The 12,269-nt window shown below is 39.1% G+C and overlaps 1 protein-coding gene across 1 annotated transcript in view; it reads left to right on the forward strand.

The window, feature by feature from the left end:
• The window catches only part of uhrf1 (ubiquitin-like with PHD and ring finger domains 1), a 36,864-nt gene extending 29,054 nt beyond the window's left edge, over positions 1-7,810 (forward strand). Inside the window, exons 12-16 of the mRNA XM_072593815.1 lie at positions 30-167; positions 260-368; positions 3,997-4,157; positions 4,469-4,567; positions 6,677-7,810. Coding sequence (XP_072449916.1) covers positions 30-167; positions 260-368; positions 3,997-4,157; positions 4,469-4,567; positions 6,677-6,823 — 654 coding nt within the window. The 3' untranslated portion in view covers positions 6,824-7,810. The remainder of the gene's footprint in view (positions 1-29; positions 168-259; positions 369-3,996; positions 4,158-4,468; positions 4,568-6,676) is intronic.
• Positions 7,811-12,269: the final 4,459 nt, after the last annotated feature.

Consider the following 12,269-nt stretch of genomic DNA (forward strand, 5'->3'; position numbering starts at 1 on the left):
GCATGCCTATCCTTGTGTTTCTGAAATAGGTGGTGAAATACTGGCCTGAGAAGGGAAAGTCTGGATTTTTGGTGTGGAGGTACCTGTTGAAAAGGGATGATGAAGAACCAGCTCCGTGGACCAAAGATGGGAAGGAGAGGATGAAAAAGCTAGGTTTAACTATGCAGGTTGTCCAATATTTTTTCACTTCGACAGCAAATTGTGATTTAGAGTAGTTTTGGTTGTGGAATGTGTTGCATTAATAAATTTTATCTGACAGTACCCTGAAGGTTACCTTGATTCACTTGCCAATAAAGAAAAAGAGAACAAAAAGCGAGATGATGATCCTGAGCCAACACCGAGCAAAAGGAAAAGAAAATCTGATACAGGTTTGTAGCTTTGATTTCTAAAATTGGAGTACTCCAAGCTGTTGCTGCGTTTTCACTTGGCAAATATCCTACTGTTCAGCCTGGTGGAGCACTTCTGTTAATATATGTCCACAAAATGTAGACTTCATTTTGCGTAGATTCTGACTCTAATTAAGGTGTTCTTGAACACTCTAGACCAAGTCTAATTTCAATGGCTCTGCATATTTAACTGCCTGTGGTTATTTATAATCATTTAGTAAATCTTGCTAAAATTGAAGGACTGTATTGAGAAAATCTTTTTCTAAAGTTGAAGTTGGGGATGTCTTCAATATTCGGTTTTATACGTTTGTTAGTGCAATAATAGAATGACACCTGAAATTTCAGATCACTTTGTTTTGGCACTTAAAGAAAAGTCGCTCAATTTTAAATTCACACTTTATAAAAAGGCATTTCTATGGAAGATTTGTTTTCAGACGTTTCATCACCATACTAGGCAACATTGTCAGTGAGCTCCATGAAAGGACTGTTACAATGACCCGCTTTCTATTTCTCTGTTACGGATTTCAATTAGATTGCTCTGCTAGCTCCAGAGGAATTACGACTTCAGATTGAGAAGGACAAGAAGGAAAAGTGCATTTATTATGCACTGTCCCTCATTGCATTTTCAAGATTTATTTTCCATTCAAGGGATAGTAAATGAAAGCTACAGTGGTGTTCTAAATTTCTTGATTCATAATCCAGATGCCTAAACTTATCATTTTGATTGCATGGATGGCAACTGTTACCACCTTGTTTTTCCATGAGCATGCACAATTAGCCTAAATAGTTAATAGTGCAGAAAAATATTCCAGAATCAATGCTTTTATATACCTCCATCCGTAATATTCTGGATGAGCATGCTGCATACACATGACATTTGTAGTCTCCCTGAACAGTACAGGGATTTTAAATCCATACTAACCCCTGGAGGAATGCAATTCTGAGAAATAACCATGTGTTGCAAAGGATTTAGAATGAAAATTAATAAGATTTTATTGCATAATAAAGATTGATACTTCAAACATTTCAGTAGTTAAGGTCTGACAGGTTAAACCTGTTAAAACTGTCTTTCCCATGGATTCCAGAACTTATGAAGTCTTAATTTCTAGGTTCCTTGAACAGTCACAATTCACCACATCCTTGCACTTTAGTTTTACCATCTTAACTCATTAACTATAACCTACATATAAATTCATTTGCAGTTTTAACATCCCTTTCTGTCATGTTTATAGTGGATCGATTGATCTCTAATTTCATCTTGTATTGGCTTCTTACTGCAACTCCTCAACTCATGACAACTGACTGGCAATACCTTATGCAAATACTAACTTACTAGCAAGTGTTTTGTTCATCTAATTCTATTGATAGGTGCATCTCAGCAAATGTCACAAGACAAATGCAAAAACTTGCAGGTAGCTTTAAAATATTTAGCTCAATTTGTGTAACCTTGTCAACATAGCAGACTTCTAGTCACATGTTTGTTACTCTTCACCAATTGAAGAGTGCTCCTTCTTCTGTAAACAATCTGAACTTAATTTGTATTTCCGATTAGGAGATCCTAAACACATCTGCTTCCTCATAAGTAGACCTAAGGCTATTCTTATACCCAGTTGGATTTGCTGCATCTGCATCCCCTCCAACTATTAGCTATATTCTAATTAATATGTTTAGATGTTATTACACATCTCTGAAGCAGGTGTTACTTGAACCAAGGTTGTGGTCCTATTGCTGTGCCACAACAGTCCATCTCTTCTAACTGCTGAGATTTTCCTAATCAACCTGTTCAAAGATGATGTTGCATACTGTTGGTGCAGATGGAACCTGAACTTGGGCCTCCTGGCTCGGAGGTAGAGATATTACCACTGCGCCACAAAACCCCACCCTTTCAACTGAATTTTTAAAATCTAGCTTTATTTTCTAATCAATCTGTTGAGATATTTTATTACACACCTGGAACAAATGGGAATTGAACCTGGGTCTCCTGGTCCAGGGCTTGGGTCACAATCAATATGCCACGAGTAGGTCTTTAACTGCTTGTTTAAAATTTAACTTTTTTTCGAACCAATCCGTTTAGAGATGTTATTATGCACCTTTTGTATCAGGTAGGACTTTCGGTTCTGGGGTAGGGACACCACCATTGCACCACAAGAATGCCCCCTAACCATTAAAATTATAAACTTGTATCATTGACAGGTGTTCCTAGTACATCGAGTTATCAGGTCCCCCTCACCAATCAGCATTTAGCTTTTATTCTCCTTTCAGTTAAGTAAAACACAGTGGAGCTAAAGTGTGCAAATGTGTTTCTGCCTTCACTTCAAGTGTCATTATTGAAACTACACAATAGTATTTGGTATTTAAAAATATACCAGACTTCTCCTCACCTTATTCACCTTATTAATTAGACAAATATGCTAATGAGGTAAAAACTGCCTGCAGGTAATCACTCCAAGAACTATTTTTGTTTATACTTTGAAAACAAATTCACTAAGATGGGTAATTTGTGTTAACAGAATCCAAGCTGGGTGGTGATATAGAAACAGAAGCACATCGACTTTCTTTAGTGGAGAGAGTATATTAAATCTCCTCAGCCTTGCAAATCTCATAACTTCCCCAGGACCACAGCTATTTCCTAATTATGTATGTTCAAAGTCAATTGCTATCCACCCCTTATTTCATTTAGCCTTAACAATATTACCAAACCATATCAATGTGATTGACAAGACCTTCACAATTGAACATGAATAATCATGAGTATGAATTTGATTTACACCATGTAGAATGTTGGAATTGTAATGTTCCTCATTGCTATTGTTCTCTGTTTGGTTTGTTTCACAACCCTCCCTAATTTCAGCATGGAAGTAAATCATTTGAAAATAATTAGGGTGGCACGGTGACTCAGTGGTTAGCACTGCTGCCTCACAGCACCAGGGTCCCAGGTTCAATTTCAGCTTTGGGGGACTGTCTGTGTGGGGTTTGCACGTTCTTCCAGTGTCTGCGTGGGTTTTCTCTGGGTGCTCTGGTTTCCTCCCACAGTCCAGAGATGTACGGGTCAGGTGAATTGGCCACGGTAAATTGCCCACAGTGTTAGGTGCATTAGTCAGAGGGAAATGGATCTGGGTGGGTTACTCTTCGGAGGGTTGGTGTGGACTGGTTGGGCTGAAGGGCCTGTTTCCACATTGTCGGGAATCTAATCTAAATTACACAAATGCAGATTAATAAATTAGTAAGAGTGCCACAAGGATAAGTAATAGGAATTTTGAGAAACGGTTGCAAGTTGATGCCTACAAACAAAGTTTTAAAAGATTGGTGTAATTACTTATCTAAGAGTTGTGGTGAGGTTTATAGAATTTTTAGACGTGAATTAACTTCCATGTTAGCAGTGGATATATAGGTGAAAAATTGTAAGTTACTCAGCTGCTAAAACCCAAGTGAAAGCAAAGAATAGGAACTCCCAACAACCCCCACACCCTCTGCATGTGAGTGCACATGCCACCAAATTCTTTCTGGAAACATGACACATTTGGTGACCTTTTTTATTATCAAAATACGTGCAATGTCTTCTGGTCTGATTCTTATATTTTTATATCTATCTTGGGAAATGCTTTTTCAGATGTGGACAGGTTTTCGTCAACCCCGTCACCAAAAGGCACTCCCAAGAAGCTGAAGGTGGAAGCATTCAAGTTGACAGCAGAGCAGAAAAAACTCATAAAAGATGATCAAGTTAACAAGAAAGTGTGGGATGAAGCACTGCTATCCCTTAAGGATGGTCCAGTAAGGATTGCATTCTGTTTCAAATTTTGTAATATAAGACTGGAATAATAGTGCAAATTTTCCCTTGACCTGGGGTCTTTTGATTATTGAATGCTTATCTTAAAGGTGCTTTTTACAGTTTTCCAGATGAAATGGTCATAAGCAAGTGAAAATAAATTTAACTTGTTTAAATTGTACCAGAGTTCATATACATTTTAAGGAGCTGTAGGAGAAAATACTGGACATGAATATGTGATATTTGTGAGACAGTGTGGATACGATCTGTCAATATTCCATGACAGTTAATCATTTGAAATGTGTTTTTTTTCCAGAAATTTCTATCAAAATTGGAAGAAACATTCTTGTGCATTTGTTGCCAGGAGGTAGTATTCCAGCCAATTACAACAGACTGTCAACACAATGTCTGTAAAGTAAGTACTCTAATTATTAAATGAAGGTCACTTAACAATACTAATTTCAGATCATTTTGACTGCTGAGTTAGGTTTAGCCAACAGAGACCTGTAAAACATTTGTGATCAAATTGGTATCTTTTAGTGCAGCATTACTATTTTCAATTCAAAATTTATAGTTATTCATTCACAAAGGGCTTTTAATAAAACTAAAACTACTCACATAAAGAAAGCTATGATAAGCTGTCCCAAGAATAATATTAGACCAGGAATTAAATGCAAGTTTTGTCAAGTATTTTGTCTTGTGACTATATGAAAGTTGAATTGGATACTGTTGTACAATTCTTGAGTTGAAAAGACAGACATTTGCCATTGAATGTGCCAGTATTATTTGAGGAATAAACATATATTTTCTTTTGTATTTTTCTAAAACTGCAGATTACAATTTTAGCATCTGAAATGATTTCCAAATGACCAATTTTCGTAGAGTCATGGAAGGGGTAGATTTTAGCTTGATCTTCTGCTTCCAGCTAGTCCTAATCTCCGTATTTTCCTAAAAGCATTGAATTGCTTTTTTTACCTTCATGAAATTTTTATTTAAAAATTCATACTCGAAATGAGGGCGACACTGGCTGGTTCCTAATTGCTTAGCGCAGATAAGAGCCAACATTAGTGTGGGTCTGGATGAAATGTAAGCTAGACCAGATAAGGATGGCAATTCCTTAGACCCGTAATTCCATCTATCATCGTGGGATGTGAACCCAGGTCCCCAGAACATTACCTCAGTCTCTGGATTAATAGTCTATCAATAATGCCACTAGGTCATTATCTCCCTGGCTTTATGTTTTGTAGCAATGTTATAATTGATCTTTACTTGAGTCTAGGTTTGAACAGTGACATCCCCATTGTGGATGTAGATTTTGTAGAAACTTTGGAGGGTATAGACCATTATCATCTTTGTTAAAGTGGAAGCTGAAAACCTTTCATTAGTGTTGACTGTACCTTTCATTTACTTTCATAAACACTAGTTTTTTGAAAAATTAGTTGGAACAAGTAATTCCCATCATTTTGCTGCATCTGAGTAATTTTGCCATCATTTCACACTTCCCTACGACATGCCACCTTTTTCCTCCATTATTAGCTACAATTCATTCTTCCATTTGTCCCAAGGAAGCCATATCTCAAGTCAACGTATGGGAGTTGGACTCCCTTATCTTTTGCAGTTTATTTTCTTCCATCTTCCCAGTGACCCCACTGTCAACTATTGACAGCAACACATACATCACTTGCTGCAGTCCTCCACATTCACAATGTGCTTTTATATACACCAAGAATTGTCCAGAAGATAAATTTGTCAACAGACTCTCCCTTGAACTGACTGATCAAAGCAGTCCAGATAACTAAAAGCTTGCGTGTAATAAATTTGGGTTCTGCAGACCTGAAACTTGAACATATCCATTTATTGCTTTGTCACAAGTGACATTCTGGTTGTGCATTGCTTTTTTGTGAAACCTGTTCTCCAAAACTGGGGTGCTGGGAGCAGTCTGTGAACATTGACTCAAGCAGGTTACTTCTATGAAATCAATTCATACAAACAGGAGCATTTAGAGTGTAAATGCAGGAATAACTATTGGTAAGAGTACAGTTGACCAATACTGCACAAGGAAGGCCCAAGTCTGATCCAGCTTGTTAATAGAGAGTTGAAATCAAGATAGAAACATGGGGGTTACAATAAAAGTGGGATAAGAAACTGCTGATGGCGATAAGGCATGGACACCTGTGTCATCCAGCTCAAACTCACCGACCTCTCTCAATCACCTCTACTTTTTCTATTGTCTTGTCAATCCTTCAGCATCTAGTAGTGGCTGAGCAAAACTTTCTAGCTCTGCTTGGAAATACTGAAAACTTTGCTTCCCAGATTAGCATCACAATTAGTTTTGTGTTGTATTTTTAGGATTGAAATTGTCTTTTATCCAGCCCTCCTGATGTCCTAAGTAATTCCTCCAAAACTTTAAAAGTGTATGAAATCTGATCATTATGTGCTTTGAAAGGACTTCTGCTGAAGTGTATTGGTGATTTGGTTGACAATGATTTGCAAATTTGTTTATGGATTCTTACTTTTCCCTTAGAGCTGCTTACAACGTTCCTTCAAGGCTGATGTGTACACCTGTCCTGCTTGCCGCTATGACATTGGCAAAAATTGCAACATGTCAGTGAACAAATGTCTGCAGACTCTTCTTACCCAACTATTTCCAGGATATGGTAATGGACGGTGATGCCTTTGTTTTCAGATTATTTCTTGCCTTTTTGTTGCTGATTATTTTTTAAAAGCATGGGTATTCTGGCCTGTGTAATTTGACTGGAGGAAAGATTGACTAATGAATCCAGGGTAACTGACTTTCTATTCTGCAATCTTTCTGTATAGCACATATGAACTTCAAAATCTTTGTGCTTTATTTGTTTTTAGTCTAGGAGCTTGTCTAGATGTGCAGACCGATATTATTGGTGTAACAAAAAAAACTTTTAAAAATTACTACCTCAAAGTGGTGATAATTTTCTGGGATTTTCTTTGGCCAGTGTAGGTTCAGTTGAACATTGCCTATCTAGTCAGCCTTGATTCTCTTTGCTTAATAAATTAAGCCATCACTTAAGTGCCTTAGGCCTGTTGAAGGCTGGGCTGTGATTGACTTCCTAGCACTGATTTTGTTTTAAACTGCAAATAGCACATTTGTTGACAAACTTAGTTGTGCAAGTCAAAATTATTTTAACAGGGAACATACAGGTTTTTTGCTGTTTTTTTTATATAGAACAGTAACCTCTTATTTGTGGTCTTCATCATTTATTGATATTTTTTGAATTGTTAATGGTCTTTTTTCCACCCTGGTTAACTGTGAAAAGCAATCCTTTATTAATTGAAATTTGTGAAAGGGGGATGTAACCTGGGCAAAAGAGGACCTGCAACATATATGTTTGTACTTGTAAATTTATTTTTCATACAGGCACCCTCTTTCTCCAATGGCAATACCAAAGGATGCAGTATGGTACCTCAACATTGCATAGACATCATTGCATACGTGATTTAGGCTTTTATGGAGTTAGACCATACATAATCTAATTTGTTAATTCTTTTTATAAAATGTTGTTTAAGGGTGCTAAATCAATACTAAAAGGCTGTGGAACCTTGTGAACTTTCACAGATTTTTTTTTCACTTGGTATATACTGTGTCTATATGCTGCCTTAAAATAAAGTTTCTTGCTTTTCACTCATGGTTTTATTTGTGTGAATCTCTGAAGTGCCAGCCTTGTGGATACTAATATCAAATATATCCTAGCCTGCAATGAAAATTGGATGAGTTTTGTGATCTTGACCTCATTTTGTTTTGGATATTTAAGGTTTAATTATCCTCTTCTGATTCTGGATAAAGAATTTATGCAATATAAAGATGGCCTTTACTTTGAAGCCATGTAGGAGGGCATGTTGTCTTTTGAGCTATCATTGGGTAATGCACAAATCTTGCCAGGGTAATATGTGCTTTGCTGCAATTGTAGTACCTATCATCTACTTCTCATTGCACCAGAGCTGGAACATGCTGGGATATAGTTCCTGCATTGTCCCACAATATATAAGGTTAGTGCACAATGTGCGCTATTTCTGAGAAGATATCAAGTAGTTCTCCATTTTCATTTCTTTTTTTAAAAAGTTTTGAAGCAAATATTATAGCTCAAATCCTCCAACCCTGGCAGTAGAAGCTTGCTTCTACTTCCTTTCTAAAATCCACAAACAGGACTGCCTTGGGCAGACCTGTTGTTTCTCTCAGTTCCTGCCCCACACAAGTCACCTCTTCCTACTTTGACTCGATCTTTTCTCCTCTGTGCAATCCTGCCCAGTTACAACTGCAATTCCTCTGACACTTTATGCCAATTTCAGAATTTCCAGTTTGCGGGCTCCGGCCACCTCCTCTTTACCATGGATGTGCAATCGCTTTATATATCCATCACCCACGAGGATAATTTCAGGGCTCTCTGCTTCTTCCTGGAACAAAGCCCTGAATCGTCCCCATCCACCACCAACTTCCTCTACCTGGCCAAGCTTGTCCTCATCCTGAGCAACGTTTCTTTGAATTCCTCTCATTTTCTTCGCGTTAGAGGGGTGATGAAGTGTTGCTGTATGGGTGCCAGTTATGCTTGTCTCTGTGGGGTATGTGGAACGTTTCTTCTAGTCCTACTTCAGCCCCCACTCATTCTTTCTCCAGTGTGTTGGTAATATCATTCAGTGCTGCTTCCTTTTCCTGTCTTAACTTCGAAATGTTTATTTATTTTTGCTTCCAATTTCCACCCTGCTCTCACCTTCATCTGGTCTGTTTCTGACTCTACCTTCCCTTCCTGTTTCCACTTCTGGGATAGGCTGGCCACCTATATCCACTATAAACGTACCGACTCCCACAGTTACCTTAACTACACTTTCTCACACCCTCCTTCTTATAAAGACTCTATTCCATTCTTTGTTTCTCCATCCTCCTTGCATCTGTTCCAATGATGCCAACTTCAACAATGGAGCCTTCAAAATGCCCACCTTCTTCCTCAACCAAAGATTCCTCAGCATCATTGTTGACAGGGCCCTCAGTTGGGTCTGACCCGTTTCTTACACTTCAGCTCCCATGCCCTCTCCCTCCTGCAACAACGATAAAGTCCCCTTTGTCCTTACCTACCATCCCTCCCGCATCTACATCCAGAAGATTGTTAGCCGCCATTTCCACCACCTCCGGTGAGATGCTACCACCAGACATGCATTCTCTTCCTCTCCCTTGTCAAGCTCCTGCAGGGACCATTCCATCTGGGATCCTTTTCCTCTACCGAATGCATACCCTTGACCCTCACAGCCTCATAGTACCTTCCCTTGCAACCATAGAATGTGTAACACCTTCTGTTTACTTCCTCCCTCCTACATTCTCATAAAATCATTTATATGAGTGACAAACAAAAGTGGACCCAGCACCAATCTCTGGAATACTGCTGGTCACAGCTTCCAATCCAATTAACAACCCTCTACCACCCACCTGTCTCCTACCATCAAGCTAATTTTGTATCCAGTTGGCAAGCTCTCCCTGAATCATTTCTTCAGCCAGAGAAGTGGTGTTGAATTCATTGCCACGGAGCGCAGTGGAGGCCAGGACGTTAAATGTCTTCAAGGCAGAGATTGATAAATTCTTAATCTCAACAAGGAATTAAGGGATACGGGTAAGTGGCGTTGAAATGCCCATTAGCCATGATTGAATGGCGGAGTGAACTTGTTGGGACGAATGGCCTTACTACCACTCCTATGTTTTGTGGTCTTACTAATCAGTCTAACATGCAGAACCTCGTCAAAGGCTTTACTGAAGTTCATGGAGACAACATCAACCGCTTTGCTCTCGTCAATCTTTCTGGTTACTTCCTCAAAAAACTTGGATGTGTATGAGAGATACTATTTCCCTCACACAAAGCCATTTGGGAAATTATGTTTCTAACCTTAATTCGAATGTTTGACAAACATTAGAAGCAACTACTAAATGGAAACTGATGTTATAGGATTGGGTTTCCAAAAGATGTTTGGGGACAAAAAAAATTCAGATTCTCAACTGCAACATGCAGAGTGCCACAAAGATCAGTCCTGGGGTTTCAACCATTTACATTCTAAAATAATGGACTTTGATGAATGGACTTGGTACATGTAGTCAAGTTTGCTGATAACAAGTGGAGATGAAAGTTTAAGACGCAGAATCTGCAAGGGGATTGTAGGCTAAGTGAGTGTATAAAAGTGGGAAATATAATGTGGGAAAATGAGTGATTATTCACTTTGTAGGAAAAATGGAAAAGCAGAATAGTGAAAGGCTATAATGGGGACCTGGGTGTTCTCACGTGAATCAAGTTAATATCAAGGTATAGCAAGTAATTTGAAAGACAAGTCGAAGGTTGTATTTGCAAGGGAATTGAAATATAATACATGATAGTCTCACAGCTATAGGAGGGATTGGTGAGATTGCATTTGAGTGAGGACTGCAGATGTTGGAAATCAGAGTCTAGAGTATAGTGCTGGAAAATCACAGCATGTCAGGTAGCATTTGAGGAGCAGGAGAATCAACGTTTTGGGCATAAGCCCTTCCTGATGAAGGGATTATGCCTGAAACGTGATTCTCCCTATCCTCAGATGCTGTCTGGCTTGCTGCACTTTTCCAGCACCACACTCAACTTTAAGAGTATTCTGCATGGTTTTACTCTTGGTGAACTGTATACTTATATTGGTTTAGAGAAAACTTACTAAGCTCATTGATAGAATAAAGGGGTTATCTTATGAGGCAAGATTGAGTAATTTGTACCTATTCTCATTGGAGTTTAGAAGAACAAGAAATGATCTTATTGAAGCAGATGATTCTTTTGCCTATAGATGGCAACAAGTGGCCATGAGTATAAACAAATGTGCACATAGAAGTCTGCATCCTTGAGGGCTCAAGGGAAGCTGCCTCCAGTGTCAAAATGACTAAAGATATTCTACACTCAGTTTACTCAGTGCTTCATGCCATGATGAGTGAGAGTATTGTAAGATTGCTGCCACTACACTGGATTGCAGTGGTTGGGAAGTCAGCTGCTAGGCATCTCTATCGTATATACAATTAGAGTCCTAGAGATGTACAACAAGGAAACAGACCCTTCGGTCCAACATGTCCATGCCAACCAGATATCCCAATCCAATCTAGTCCCACCTGCCAGCACCCGGCCCATATCCCTCCAAATCCTTCCTATTCATATACCCATCCAGATGCCTTTTAAATGTTGCAATTGTACCAGTCTCTACCACTTCCTCTGGCAGCTCATTCCATATACATACCACCCTCTGCCTGAAAAAGTTGCCCTTTAGGTCCCTTTTATATCTTTCCCCTCTCACCCTAAACCTATGCTCTCTAGTTCTGGACTCCCTCACCCCAGGGAAAAGACTTTGTCTATTTATCCTATCCATGCCTCTCATAATTTTGTAAACTTCTATAAGGTCACCCCTCAGCCTCCGCTCCAGGGAAAACAGCCCCAGCCTGTTCATCCTCTCCCTGTAGCTCAAATCCTCCAACTCTGGCAACATCCTTGTAAATCTTTTCTGGACCCTTTCAAGTTTCACAACATCTTTCCGATATGAAGGAGACCAGAATTACACACAATATTCCAACAGTGGCCTAACCAATGCCCTGTACAGCTGCAACATGACCTCCCAACTCCTGTACTCAATACTCTGACCAATAAAAGAAAACATACCAAACGCCGCCTTCACTATCCTATCTACCTGTGACTCCACTTCCAAGGAGCTATGAACCTGCACTCCAAGGTCTCATTGTTCAGCAACACTCTCTAGGACCTTACCATAAAGTATATAAGTCCTGTTAAGATTTGCTTTCCCAAAATGCAGCACCTCGCATTTATTTGAATTAAACTCCATCTGCTGCTTCTTGGCCCATCTGATCAAGATCCTGTTGTAATCTGAGGTAACCTTCGTTTTCCACTACATCTCCAATTTTGGTGTCATCTGCAAACTTACTAACTGTACCTCTTATGCTCGCATCCAAATCATATGTGTTGCAAAACTGACACCACAGCTTTCAGACATCTGCCAAGGTTCACGCTTGAACATAAAAGGAGCTATAACAGTCAGTTGCTTGGCCAGCATAAGTCACTGACCTTTCATCACCACTTTTCACC

The sequence above is a fragment of the Chiloscyllium punctatum genome, chromosome 24, assembly GCF_047496795.1.
Source record: "Chiloscyllium punctatum isolate Juve2018m chromosome 24, sChiPun1.3, whole genome shotgun sequence".
Classification (NCBI taxonomy): domain Eukaryota; kingdom Metazoa; phylum Chordata; class Chondrichthyes; order Orectolobiformes; family Hemiscylliidae; genus Chiloscyllium; species Chiloscyllium punctatum.